The 15883-nt window shown below is 31.3% G+C and overlaps 1 protein-coding gene across 1 annotated transcript; it reads left to right on the top strand.

The window, feature by feature from the left end:
- The first annotated feature begins 521 nt into the window (after nt 1–521).
- Nucleotides 522–14297, top strand: LOC139526472 (uncharacterized). The gene is made up of 6 exons (XM_071321621.1): nt 522–628; nt 5806–6111; nt 6563–6663; nt 7603–7795; nt 9815–9925; nt 14179–14297. The coding sequence occupies exons 1-6, from the start codon at nt 559–561 to the stop codon at nt 14295–14297; spliced, it is 900 nt and encodes a 299-aa protein (XP_071177722.1). The 5' UTR covers nt 522–558.
- The last annotated feature ends 1586 nt before the right edge of the window (nt 14298–15883 follow it).

Raw genomic sequence — 15883 nt, 5'->3', positions numbered from 1 at the left:
TAACATTCTACGCCTATTGAAATATGCATTTTGTTTTACAAAAAGGATACCCTCTCAATTGTTCAAGAACAAATGACATTTTAATTTTAATTGGTTTTCGTAAGGGATTGCTATCCGTTTTTTTTTTAGTAAACTATAACATGTTGTTTGTTTCATATGTTTTTTTCCTGATAAAGGCTTTCAAATAAAAAGAAAATTATTAGATGTTATTTGGAAATGCCGGATAGCTTTTTCAGTACCAATTGAAATTTAAATTTAAATATGAATCCTCGATGTTTGATAGTATAGCCCTATAGATAAAGAGACATAACTCAATTCTCATATGCTATCAAAATGGTGATTTTCGTTTTGTATCTTGTATGATGTGATGTTTTTTGCCTGTTTGAGGGAAATATATATGTACAAAATAATGAAATAAAAATATGCTTAGTAAAATAATATTGAACATGAATGAGCATTAATCATACGACTTTTCATCTAAATAATCATAAATTAAATTGAAAAGTAATGTACTTCTTGTAAAGTTTATTGAATTGTTTATATGTTTTGTAGGTTGGAATGAAGCGGCTCATAAATCTTATTCGTTTCATCTGTCTCGCTGCATTTGTTTGTCACTGTGAATCTTCTAGTTAGTAACCATGATGCATATTGTATTTCCTTTGCTTCACTGATTCCGAAGTTGTGCATATAATTCTGGAGAAAAAAGTATTTGATGATAAATCCGATGTGATAAACATAAAGTCATTTGTTTGGAAAATTATGACTTAAATGTCTAAAGAATAGATCGAATTGGGCTTGAATTTAGATGCTTTCCAACTATGATGACACTTTGAATGAAGCAGATATATCCGTCATTTGCACTCTGAATAGATTTATCTTAGCAGTCATACCACATTTCCTTTTTTATGATTAAATCAGTGATTTATTTATTGGGATGCCTCTTTGAAAGGACTAAATATGATTGAAATAGATATAAGTAGATGGATTTTGAAAATAGGAGACACAGTGAAGAAGAAAAAGAAAGTAGGGATTTGGGTTAATCAGAGCGAAATCTATGAAAATATTAAGATCAAAACAAGATTATATTTCGGGAAGGCTCATCAGTTGAATGAAATATGCTCTTAGTAATGTGACTGAAAAGATTTCCCCAAAAAGGACGTAATTTTCAAGTAGGGAGTTGGGTTGATAAGATTGAAATCTAGGAAAATATTAAGTTCGAAACAAGATAATATTTCAGGGAGGCACTTTAGTTGAATGAAATATGCTCTTGAAAATGTGGCAGAAAAGATTTCCTCAAAGAGCACTTCATTTCGAAATATGTGATTGCTACATCCATCTGGATTGGCTTATTTATCACGTGTAAACCTTAACTTGACCACAAAACCCTGAATTTGCTGAAAACCATTCTTTTCATGAGCATAACAACTATTATTGGTATAAGACCATTGGTTCAGTATTCAATAGTAAATGTATCAGAATGACGTGTGGCTATTGCACATTCTCAATGTCCATTTTCATACACAAGAAGCACATTAATTTTATTCTTGAGATAATAACAAAGCAATTGTATAGCAGTGTGTTTTAGTCTTAAGTTAAAACCGTTAGTCAAATAAATTGACAATTCTGCTGTCGGATGGTTGTTTTATGTACACTGATTCCAAAAATATATGGTTTTTATTTTCTTTTGCTAAATTTAAATAGAGTTAAGAAGTTACTTTCCATTCCCAAATTATTTTTTAAGTAAATTTTACGTGAAAATACTATTTCCGATTTACAGAATATCACTATCGATTGACCTTTCAATGTTGTATATTTACCAATCTAAGACAAAATACGAAATAGCTTTTTCAGATTTAACTTTGATTTTGAAGCAAAGATCAAAATCTAAAACGTCAAATTTACATTTGAACTTGAACTCAATATAAAAATTATAGGTCAAAGGACCTCATATCAAAGGCCCATAGTTCTCTATGATATAGTTAACAAATTATATTATCACGCAGCTAATTTTAGATTTTCTATCACTTTTTGTTTATTAGTTATTATTACATGTCACTTATATCACTTTCTTCAGTAGTCTCTTGATAGCTCCCGTCAAAATTTATTTTGACATCCCGTGTAGATAAAAAGAGTGACGATCACAATGAAAAAAGTATTCGTTGAAAAAACTTTTACAAGCAAAGTATTGGTAAAACAGGTAAAGTTCAAACGCGTAAAAACTGTTTGTATCATGTACTAAATATCGAGGCGACAATTTGTAAAACGAACAACAGAGAAAAAAATTGAAGGAAAAATATAGTAAAAGTCAGAACAAAATCAATAGTTCTTTCCACCAAAAAGAGGAAATAACTTATAATTATAATTAAGTAGAACAAGCGCTATTGCGTAAGTCATAAAGTGTTATCAAATTCGCCTTTTTACAATGACGTGGTATTAAATCTAACATCGCCTGTGTTTGCACAAAGCATAACATAATGTACAATGCATGGCTACTGCTTACAATAGTTGCCCCTTGTTATAGCATGAATCGTTATCCTTATATATTATCATCATTTTACTTCACACTTTTCCTATTTTTGTAACGATATACACTGACTATATAACAATAAGGAAATGTGGTATGATTATCAATGAGACAACAATTCAAATGCAGTCGATGTTAGCAAAATATTGCAGTCATATGGCTATCAACAATGAAAAAAACAACATATACCGTTTAGTCGTCTATAAAAGGCTCCGACGTGAAAAATATGAAACAATCCAATTATGAAAACTAATTCATGACAAATCAATAAACATAACAAATATGACAGACAAGAACCAACGATAACCACGGTCCTACAGGATCATGACTTATGACAGGCATATACAGAATGAGGCAAGGTTAAACATGTTTGTTAGCGCACAACTATCACTTAACCTGTAACAGTTGTGGTACAGCACAACATCAGACTCAAAACCTTTAATAGCCAGTTAAAAAGGCTCAACTCAACAGGAAAAAAAAAACATCTAAAAAAGCAGACCGGATGTGACAGTGTACTTATACCTCCCTAATAACATTAAAAACACAAGGTTCATATATTGGAGTACTCGCAGTTACTGACAACTAGTCGAAAAGATATTGTGACGCTGAATTTTATGTGAAGTATATATCTACAGTAACTTAGATACATAAAAAGTTATCTCCGTTTCCTAGGATTATGAAATAAATCCTAAAAGGGTAAAAGTGTAAGTGTGGAAAATCTAACGTATCTTTCTTCCAACTTTTTATTTGAATATGCGAATATATGTATTAAATTTGGAGATGCTGAACTTATTACATAGAAATATATGCTAAACTCCTTTCATTATAAATGTTGTTTAACAGAAACAGAAATGTGACTTTTTGCACCGATACCAAATAATGTTCATTAGTTACCTTTTGAGAATGTGTATTGAGTAGAAGTATTTGAGTTGCACTTTAAATCTTATTATTATAGGGTTGATTAAACTTGAAACAGATAGGTGCAAGGGATGTGTTTTTTTGTATTGGTGGAAATGTTGACATATAAAAATGCATTCAAAAGCAATTGTTGATTTTAGAACATTAAATTAAAAGCTGTACAAAGTCAGGGGTAAACCCTTCTGTGAAAGGTTGGACTGCATATTTGATATTTTTAATACTAAAATAACGAGGTCAAATTTGTTAGCTGTCATGGGATAAAAACGACAAATCAAAAAATTCAACTTTGTATATAGCTGATTAAGAACAATGGTGTTGATTAGAAATTACACCATTCGAGGCGGTCGTTTTGGTTTTTCACATAATTAATATGTTTCAATTATAAACAAGTTCAGGGTCCAATCCGATACCAATATCAATAGTATATTCACCTGTTACCTATAACCTTATCTGTACGCTCAGCATAAGACAGGCGCACCGATCAACGGTGTTTCTAGGATTTGCTATCTACACGGGTCATAATTACAGGATTGACACTAATAAATTGATTGTCACATTGTTCCCTTGTGTAGTATTTTAATCAGCATGTCCTTATAAGATGATAATACGAATGCTACAAATGTAAGACTTAAAATAAGGAGTATATATACAGTTTCCAATTTGTTAGCCGGCATCACGTAAAAACGACAAATCAAAGAATTCAACTTTATTTATAACTGATAAAGAATAATGCTGTTGATTAAAGATTACTCAATTCCATACCCCTTTGTTATCCAAATAATTAATATTATCAATAATTGAGTTCCAGGTCGACGGGTTCAAACAGAAAGATTTTTAATTGCTGTACATCTAATACATTCGGAGGACGTGTTTTTCAACAGACTGTCGGCATTCCAATGGGAACAAATTGTGCCCCTCTTCTTGTCGACTTTTTTCTGTATTATTATGAAGCTGACAGGAACTTCTTTTGAAGAAAGATAAGAAGTTAGCGATATCCTTTAACTCTACTTCCCGCTATATAGATTATGTTCTTTCCCTAAATAATTCAAAATTTGGTAACTATGTGGAACGCAGCTATCCCATCGAACTAGAGATAAAGGATACTACAGATACAGTTAAATCGGCCTCATATCTTGACTTACATCTAGAAATTGACAATGAGGGTCGGTTTAAAACAAAACTTTACGACAAAAGAGATGATTTCAGCTTTCCAATTGTGAACTTTCCATTTCTAAGTAGCAACATTCCAGCAGCACCTGCATACGGTGTATATATCTCCCAATTGATACAATATTCCCGTGCTTGCATTTCCTATCATGCTTTTCTTGATAGAGGGTTGCTGCTCACAAGGAAGCTATTAAACAAAGAGTTCCAAATGGTGAAGTTGAAATCATCCCTTCGTAAATTTTACGGACGCCATCATGAGTTGGTTGACCTTTATGATTGACCGTTTCACAAATGATATCGGATATGTTCTTTACGTCGTAACTACAATCCCCTTCCCTTTCATGCATTTGACCTACCGAATTAAACTATTTACCGGATTTGTTATTCATTAGCAACACGACGGGTGCCACATGTGGAGTGGGATCTGCTAACCCTTCCGGAGCACCTGAATTCACCCCTAGTTTTTGATGGGGTTCGTGTTCCTTATTCTTTAGTTTTCTATTTTGTGTCATGTGTACTGTTGTTTGTCAGTTTGTCTTTTTCATTTTTAGCCATGGCGTTGTCAGTTTATTTTCGATTCATGAGTTTGACCGTCCCTCTGGTATTGTTCGTTCCTCTTTTATAATCAGCATGTCTTTATCAGACGACATTACCAATACTAAAAATCCAGGCTAAAATAAGGCTTACACATAGTTATATACTTTTATTCAGTCACGGACCTTCGATATTGCGTGTGTGTTCTAGTAATGTATAAGGATAGAACAACATACGACCTACCGCCTACGCCAAAACCATATGTAGACATAAAATGGTTCCCATTAAAATCTGTTCTAGGCGATTCAAATATTACTAGTAAAAAAAGTTCAATTTAGACTTGATGTAATATTACTTAAAAAGAAATATCTTAAAGTCCATACTTAAAACTGTACATGATGTATTCTGTCTGTATGTAAAAAAAAAATAAACAAAATACCAAAAAACTAATGAAGCATTAAAAAGTCCACATCTAGTGTCAGTACACTTGAATAAAATGTTTCGTAGTACAGAATAAGAAGTGTGTTACTTTATTTAAGGATAAAATGCAATTAGATTTTATTTGGAATAATTGTATGTTGTTGGGAAATCATTGCCTTGCTAACATCTTTTTGACGGGTAATGAATTTGAAACTCTACAATATTTTTTTATTTTTTTGTAGTAAAATGGAGCGTCATTAACAAACCTATAAAGATTGGCGATAAAGCAACATTGAGTTGCGATGCATATGAGTGTGCACAGAACACAAGGAAGACATGGTACGGCGGGAGAAGTAACGACCTTTTATGTTATGATGATATTTCAACAAATCCAACAAAATATGAAATGCAATCGTCTAAATCTTCATTCAACTCTAGTTTAACAATCAAAGAATTCAACGTTTCCGACGTAAACTGTAAATATACTTGTGCATGTGGATTCGAGAAATTTACAAAAATGTTAAAGCTAGACGACCTTGATACCGTTTGTAAGTATATTGGTGTTGAAGTTGAATTGCACTAAAACCAAGAAATAATTCCTGAATTTGTTGTGCATAAACTCTTTCAAATATGATAACACATATTGCAATATAATAAACTACTTATTATCATTTTAATCATGATCATAGGTATTTTGGTGAGTATTTTGAATAATCAGTGATTATCACTTTACCGTCATCTTCATGCGAATTTTCAAATATTTTGCAAAATTGTTTTATTCCTTTAAAACAAAAAGTAACCTGCATTTGTAAATATTTATCAAATTAGATATGAACACTTCGTCGGTATTTTAGCGAAGAATAACAGGAACAAACATAAATAAATGAATGAACTCAATATAAATTGTGTAACCCTGTTGGGCTGATATTTAGACTACATTTGTAGCTATATATTTCAAAAATATAAGTAAATAGCATTTATAAATAATTATTATTTTAGATGGTGATGTCAAAGATTCAAGTAATCGTAAAGACGATAGATACATTGTAAACATTGAGATGAAAGTTTACCCAATACCAATCTGTTCTATCGTATACAAGGTATAGTTAACAAACCGATGTCATAGATAAGGGGTGACTTGACCAGGGTGGGGATAATTAGATTGATTGATCACTGACATTGTTTACCCCGTTGTATTATTAATGTGTCTGTCCTGAGCCAGGAACTGTTTATCATGTAGACGTCGTTAGTTGCCAATTGGTATATTGTCATCGATTGTTGAAGTATGAATCGTTGTCTGAATTTACTTATATCTTTTATAAATTGCTACTAGTATACAGCATTGCCTTTGCGCATTTGCAACGTCCTTACAGTGATCTGTTGATGTTCTTAGTATTATAGTTTTGTGTGTTGTTCATTGGCAAAGATTTTTCAACACCTGTTACATTTCCTCTTTAAAGTTGCAATAAATAATCACTTGTTAGACATCGTTTAGTGGATGTTATATCATGTAATCTTAATCAACAAAATCAAACAATGTCCGTTATACTCAAGGTATCTAGTTAAGTCGTGGTACTGTTTTCAATTTTCTTTATGAGTGAGTTTATAGAGGCTGCATAAAAATAACATAGAAGTGTTAACACTGTGCACACTGTGCTTTTTGGAGTTGAAACGACATTCGTAGACATACCTTTATCAATCAAAAGTTATGAAATTCTATATAAAAAAAAATAAAGAGCATCAGAAAGGTTAAATGTGCGTTTTTGCTGTTGACTTCATGAACAACATTTTCAGATGTGATTGAACAACGATGAAGTTTAAATGAAAAGGAACTATATTTAAATTTGTAAAGAAGTTTTGCAGGCAATTTTTCTCTGATATTTTACCCGTTAACAAAAGCACCAAGCCTAGCCTAATATTTCCAAGTTATAAACTTGTGATTAAAAATTGATATTCATACATCTAAGAACATAGACACATTCTCTTATATTCTTTATTAACATGCAAAACACTTATATATTCTATAAATATAATTATAGGCCAAGGAATCTTATGCATCAGTAAAGATAGTGGAATCCGTTAAATCTAACAAGGAAGTGTCTGAACTTTACACTGTTAAAATAACAGCTGCATTAGACGTTGATCAAAGTGAACTTGATTGTTCTTTCAACGTAAAGTGCCAGGTTAAACCATCAAAAGACTTTCTTATTTTGGACACCAAATCATGCACAGGTTTGATATTTTTTCAAATTGTATAAATGGTATACCAATATCTTGATGGCTCAATCTGTAAATACTTTGTACGACGAATCGATTTCACCAAAATCAATTATCGTGTTAATTAACACAACTTCTAATTTGACGGGAAAAAAATTATAGCAAAAATTAGAAAAAAAAATGTTTTGACAAGAGCTCCATTATCAAATCAGAACACTACAAACCATTAAAAGTCTGAAATGGCCTATATCTGTACTCGACTGTACTTATGTTTACTCGACCAGTCTGAATTCGTCTGAGATTTACTTGATAATACTCGACTGTAGTCTGAACCATACTTAACAGTCTGAATGTGTACTTGACCAGAACTTAACCATTTTATACGAGTCTGAACCGTACTCGACCTAGTCTGAACCGTACTCGACCTAGTCTGAACCATACTCGAGCTAGTCTGAACCATACTCGACCAAGTCTTAACCAACCTAGATCTATTCTTTGTATCTATCAACTGAATTTTATCACTTTAGGAATTTTTTTTAATAAAAATGAAATTTGAACAACAACTTGAAATTAAAAATGTATTCAATACAGTATTGAAATTAAAATTTCACAATAATCAATCATAATATAACTTCAACTCAATATTTATCAACACTTACATAATAATATATATCAACTTTTAAAATATAAATAAAACAAGCTGGTTAAATAATCTAAAAAAATGAATTGTGACTAATATTTTCAATACTATTCAAAATTTTATGAATATTCCGGAAGTATTTTATGGTAACTGGACTATTTTCACCATTGACTTAAGCCTAGTATAGATTTATGGTGTCAGTTGAGTTCAGGTAATAATGCAGTGAATGTTTTTTTTATGACGATATATATAAAATAGTATATAAAACAACTTAATAAATTTAAAAAAAAAAATGAGAGCTGAAATGTTTTGTTTTATTAAACCAAGAATTTAATATAATCATGATAATAGAACTTCCATAGCAATCCTTGATAACCTTTTTAAAAAAGGAAATGTATTCCAAAGTAACAGTAAAAAAAAATTTCAATTAATTTAAGTATTTTTGTGTCAAGTTAACATGGCATACATAAAGCACTTTAATATGTTCTAATTACCTCAGTACATGTGTGTTTTACAGGTGAAAAGAAAGCCCTATTTTCTTAAATTCGTGTATTACTTATCTAGTACATACATGTATATTCGAAAGGCCTTGATATTTAATTTAAACAGGATGTTGCAATTTTGAATCAATGTTATTTAAAATTTAATACCTCTTTCCAGGTGTGATCTTATTTATGAGTTTGCCCCCAAGCAGAGGTTATGATTTATATTTCACCACTAATCAGAAAAACAATTTTATTTATTTATTTAATTTTATCCCTTTTTGATACAAGTTATATACAATATTTTTTATTATCCTAAATATAATAAGAGATATATTTCTTTTATAAGGTTTAATTTTTTTTATAAATTTTGTTGGCTGTTATTATACATGTCAGTTAAAAAGAAATTAATTTTAACAGTTAAAAAAGTACATGTGTTTTGATCTAGTATGGTTCAGACTGGTCGAGTATTGTTCAGACCTTTGATTAAGTATAGTTTAGACTAGAAAAATAGGTTGAGTACATGTCGAGAATGGGTTAAGACTGTTTCAGACTGGTCGAGTAATAGTTCAGACTATTTTCAACGGCAAAGATAAGGGTCAAGTACGATTCAGTACAGTCAAGTATGGTTCAGACTGGGGTCTAGTAATGTCAAGTAAAAGTCAGACCAATTCAGACTGGTCGAGTAAAAATCAGTACAGTCGAGTACAGATATAGGCCATTTCAGACTTTAATGGTTTGTAGTGGAAATATCAACTACTCGTTACATTGTACACTGCAGATTTTCTAAACAGACATTATATATATTGCTTGTGTTTAAAGTTTAAATATTCACGGAAATAAAAACTTGCAGATATATTGTCAGCGGTTAATAAATAATTCTTTTATTTTGCTTACAATATATAATTTCAGACGTCAAAAGTGTGAACCGTTCAACGGATAATTTCATGTGGCTGGGATTAAGCCTTGGGATCATTACTATTGTATTATTGATCACAATAGTTTTTTTATGCTTAAGGAAGAGTAAGTACACATATTATAATGTTAAGAATTTAGTGATATCATTTATATATCTAATTATTCTGTTTTGTTGATTTCTGTGTAGTGTTGTATGCATGTGAATAAAAGAAGAAATTGAATACAATTAATTACAACATGGATATAAAAGCGGATGAGAGGTTTCCGCAAATATTACAGTAACCCCGTAAAATCACAATTTATCTAGAGCCGACCGTTGTCTTTTAACAAAAGAAGGGTGTCTCTGCAATATGATAAATGATCGGTATTAATTAAATTTTTCATTTTGACTACCCCTTAATAGATTTAGTCCTGAGAACTGCAATGGCACAAAATTGCACACATTGGTCTTGAAGTACTATAAAAATTAGCATTTAGTCGCTGCTTCGACGTAAAGCAAACATCAAGTAAGATAGAAATTAGAAATTGATAGAATTACACAAAGTTAAATCAATTCGTGATCGCACAAACCCAATAAAAAACGAATTATAACAACATAGATTCCAACACTGCAAAAAGTGTGTTATGATATTTCCCTACTCGAGACAGTTAAATTCTAATATTGAGATAATTCCCGAGTAAAAGTGGTGAAATCTATTTCTGTAATTATTTTTATCTGTCGTTTTTAAAGATCGACAGAAAGTGGTTTTTTTTTTATATCAATAGTCGCTTTTTTAATGACGTCGCAACAGAAAATTCAGAAGACAATTTTGCGGCATAGTTTAATTTCAACCAATCATTTGTTGTGAACAGAAACTTATTTCTGACTCACATCGAGAAAGAAATGAAAATAGAACAAACTGTTGAGAAAACAAAGGCAGGAATATTAAAATATATAGATTTATTCCTATGTATGACAAAATCTCAATCAATAAATCTGAAAATGTGTAAGTCATTCCGTATATCACTTTAATATCTGCAGCTGTACGTCTATATTAGTGAGATACACAATTTTGTCTTTCGGTGTACAAGATGAGAATAGTTCATGAATATTAATATTCTTTCGATTTTCTATAAGTAGGTTTTTTGAAAAAAAGTTAATTAGTATATGCATGATGGTGAAAATTACAAATAAAGGACTTGAATAGTTTTTATTTGATTATCAGGTAAAGCAATGAATATTCTAATGCAATTATTTTGTAACAATTGTTCTGATTGGATAACAGCAAGCGTAAAATTTTCTATCTCCTTGTCTGTAACTAAGGAAGCCGACTTTTTGAAGTTCGGAATGTTATTTCTACAATAATAAACAAAAAACTCACTTGTTGCGCCTAAAAATCTTCTTTTTATCAAATTTTATTACATTCTGAAGCGGCACAGAAGCCAGAAAACGGCCGGTGTTTATGTTTGACGCCGGAAGCATACCTATGACGTCACCTAGTGTAGGGACCAAAGAACATAACATCTTTTCGCGGAATTTTCTTTAATGAACATTTTATACTGAACTAATGATTGAAATTTAATTATAAACTTGTTTTGCATTAGAATAGAGATAACTGTATTGTATTTTAAGCTTTGCGGACGTCCATCGGTAGTTTTACTGTCGCAAATACCCGTTTACCTGTCTCCGCTCCGCGTCGCCAGGTAAACTAAATTTGCGACAGTAAAACTACCGATGGACGTCCTTAAAGCTTCAAATACAATACAGTTATCTCTTAATTCTCTTTAGCCAAAATTGAAGAAAAAAATCATGACTATTTTTTTCTTAAATACATTGAAGAAGTTCGACCCGGTGTAGTCGTATGGCCAAACAATACATTATACTGACATTAATGAAAAATTCTCAATTGTAAGATTAATGTATTTTATTAATTGATTATCAATGTAAATAAGATAATATTTCAAAGAAATTTTTCTTTCAGTACATGGCGGGTACAAGAAACAGCACTTTATAATACCGCATTCATATCATCTTTAATTTCTGTCTGGTCCTCTTACATTACACGGTGACCACTGATGAGGGCCACCGTGTAATACTGTAAATTCAGAAATTATTTACTTATTGTGTTTACAACTCTGTCGCATTATTCGACAAAAACCTCGCAATAATTTCTGAATTTACAGTAAATAGGGCCCGAAACAGGTTTCATTTAAAGTTTATCGTGAATATAATATATAGTCATGTATATTATGTATTTCTGCAGTGTATCATTAAATCATATGTTATATGTATCTGTATTTAATTCATATGTACATCCGATATAAGACATATGCCAACGTAACTTTTGAAATAAATGTTTTCAAAACAATAAACGTACACATATTTGTTTTTTGCTTATTTTTTGTACATACATTAACCGTTAGTTTTCTCGTTTGAATTGTTTTACATTTGTCATTTCGTGGCATTTTTCGTTGACTATGCGAAATTTGCTTTGCTCATATTTGAAGGGCATACGATGACCTATAGTTGTTAATGGACGTGTCATTTAGACTAAAATTCAGAAAACTAAAGACTGAGCAACACGAACCCCCCACACCTTGAAGGGATAAGTTTAAATCAGCAGGTCACATTCTGGGAACGAGGACGGTATTGTAAAAGGTCTTTTTTACCGTACACCTTTTACATTATAATAAAATTCATTAACATTTATGATTACAATGAACATGTATATCTTTATTTTCATTCCTTATAAATATATTGTTTGTTTGGCCAACTTTATGATCATACCCGCTGTCATCTTTGTAACGGATAATATTTCAAAGCGGTCAACCAACTCGTGATGGCTTCCATAAAATTGATGAAGGGATGATAGCTTCAAACTCTTGATTGAGTATCTGCCTTGAGAGCAGCACCTCTCTATCAAGGAAATCATGATGGAACATAAAAGCCCTTGCATATCGTATCTTCTGGGATATGTATACTCCGTATGAAGGCTTTGATGGAATGTTGCTTCATAGAAATGAATAGTTCACAATTTGAAAACTGAAATCATCTCTTTTGTCGTAAAGTTTTGTTTTCACCCGACAATTTCAACTTCTTGATGCAAGTCAAAATATGAAACAAACTCATCATAGATACCAGGATTAATCTTATATTACGCCTCCAAAAGACTCATCAGTGACGTTGGAATCAAAAAATGTTTACAGGGCAAAATAACGTACGAGGTTTAAGAGCATTGAGGAACAAAAAGCCCTAAAAGTTTTGCCAAAATACAGCTAAAGTAATCTATTACTGAGGTAGAAAAACCTTAGTTTTTCAAAATTTCAAAGTTTTGCAGTTAATTTACAATTATGAACATATCAATGATAACTTCAGTCAACACATAAGTGTTGACTACTGGGCTGGTGATACCCTCTGAGAAATAAAACCCACTTGAATGGAAAATTATGTTTCTTTGCTCTTATTATAAATATGATATTTGACTGAAGACTACCGGTCATTGATAATATCAATCAAGAAATTTATATTGTATCTTAGCTAAGGAAAGGTTTAATAAGTTTTTTGAGATAGAAACTACAAATAAACACTGGCACAAAATTTGAGCTCAGTGCAGATACACCTTTCATCTTATATGAAGACTTATTGAACATGGCCCTGTTTTGATAAAAATTCAGAGGAAAATTTGAACTTGAAAACACTTTTTTGATTTTGTACATTGCTCTGTTAAAAATATGAAGTTAAAGCTATTCCACACGACATTTAATGACATTTTTTTACTGACTGTCAAGATAATATCAAATTGCATATAAGACAATTGTAGTTGGTACATTATTTGTTTATTCTGAATAAACAGTGTGTGTGTGTGTGTGTGTGTGTGTGTGCGTGTGTGTGTGTAGACCAGCTAAGTTCGATATCAACCTTTCAACGTTACATTTCCATAGTGACGTATCAATTATTAACGTTCTGTTATATGTAGACATTTATAAAAGTTAAGAGTTGAATGATAAATAAAGGCAACAATAGAATACCGCTGTTCACAAGTTATTAATTGATTGAGAAAAAAAACCAAATTCCGTTTACAAACTAAAACGGAGGGAAACACACATGATATAAGTGGAGAACCAACAGAAACACAACATTGAAATGAAATACACACAGACACGAACTGTAATACAACAATGGTACAGGACTTTTTAAGAAACAAATTTGTGGGTTGGATCTGTTTTTGTGGCATGCCAAATCTCCCGCTTTTATAGCAATGTTAATTATATAACATTAAAATGACAATATTACATGACAGGACTACAATACAAGTAACGGTAAATCACAAAACTGGGTTTTAAATTCTGGATTATATACGTGTATTATATTTGAATAGAATTAAAAATGGAAACGAGGAATGTGTCAAAGAGACAACGTCCCGATCAAAGAGCAGCAGAAAACAGGCCAAAGGCACACTATCATATTTTATCATCCATGCTTACATTCAAGTCATAGAAAAAGTTGAAATATGCATCTGTGTCATACACCAAGAATGCTTAAGCATACACATGTATTGCTAGCAGTCATTGTGCAATGTTTTAGTAAAGAAGTTGTTAGCAGTAAACAATGACTATACTTCACCTATAGTACGTATATCATAATAATTGTATTGAATAAACAATCACGTGCAACGGAATGATTTATTAACAACTTGTCTATATGCAAGGAAAGACATATAACCCTTAATATTTACACAGAGGGGTAGCAAAATCCCTTTAATCACATGTAATAATATTTTGAGCTCCTTGATTGTACACAAATTGTTTTCAATCGACATGACGTCAAATATGCATGTACATAAATAAATTGAAGAGTTCTTAAAAGTTAATAGAAATACAGCTTCGTAATTCATCTATTACAGAGAATAGCTCTACAAACGAACCTTCGAGGCCTCCAAAAATGACAAGAGTTTAACGCTGATAGAAAATGACTTTTCAACTTTGTGAATTATGAATGTTTATCTTTTCCTAAGACCATATTTGAATATCTTTTTCGATCTTTCACATTGTATCATCTTACTTGAGTTATATACCTAGTCATTTTATGTAATATACGTTAATGTTTATCTATAAGTGTCATATCTAAACATTGAATGTAAATATTTATCATTTTCGACATACATTGTATTCGTTGTTGTTGGTCAAAAATCATTAAAAAGGTCTGCCCTGATCATCTTAAACAAATCATCTATCTTTAATTTTAAGAAGCGCAACAAAATTGACCACGATACAAAACTACCGTTTTGAGACTAAGTTCGATTGCGAAGGATTACGTTCATTTAATTTTAGAACGCCGCTACAGAAACGGACATGAAAACATAACAACACAACAACACAACAAACTTATTCCACTATGATTTTCAACAACAAGAGAGTATATCAGAACTTAATCATCAGGGATATGAACTCCAATCATCCAAACCCTGCTCATCGTACCCAAACAAATATTTCCCTACTGGTCATGTTATAACTAGATACCTCGACACCTTTAACAATTGTCAAATAAGACAGTTTGTAGCCGATGAAACAATATGTCTGATTTTCGATTGGAAAACTTAAGAATGCAGTTGAGGACTTTATCAAATTATACCCTTTCTAATCAATTTTCGATATGGACATCGATTAACTACTGTCGTCTTAATAGAGTTCACTGTTATTCTGGTGTTAAATATGAGGAAATTCAATTGATTATTGAATATATCATCTGATCAAATTAATCACTTGATTTAATTTACCAAATATCAGAATTGACGAACAGACACCATTGATGACTTGATTTGTATTTAACTACAACAGATAACAAACACTGATTTTGTTTTGATATTGAATTGTCATGACAACATTGGTCAAACATATCGATCTTGACTACCCCTCTAATATGATAGTACATCCTAAAGAATGTATGTGCCAAATCCTATACTTCCATCACCATTTGCATGATTTTGTCAAATTTAGGTACTAAGCCGCCTCACTAGTAATACCAGTTATGTAAACACATCCACCTTTGAGATATCTGTGAGGAAATCCATTTTTTTTGTTTGT

This window comes from Mytilus edulis, chromosome 6 (assembly GCF_963676685.1).
Source record: "Mytilus edulis chromosome 6, xbMytEdul2.2, whole genome shotgun sequence".
NCBI lineage: Eukaryota > Metazoa > Mollusca > Bivalvia > Mytilida > Mytilidae > Mytilus > Mytilus edulis.
The sequence above is the reverse complement of the archived record's forward strand: the minus strand, read 5'-3'. Positions and strand labels throughout refer to the sequence as shown.

Bases quoted from the DNA above. Each gene is read 5' to 3' on its own strand.
- LOC139526472 (XM_071321621.1), top strand. From the start codon at position 559: ATGAAGCGGCTCATAAATCTTATTCGTTTCATCTGTCTCGCTGCATTT. The intron at 6,112-6,562 runs GTAAGTATATTG...TTATTATTTTAG, and splicing joins AGACGACCTTGATACCGTTT to ATGGTGATGTCAAAGATTCA. The intron at 7,796-9,814 runs GTTTGATATTTT...ATATAATTTCAG, and splicing joins GGACACCAAATCATGCACAG to ACGTCAAAAGTGTGAACCGT.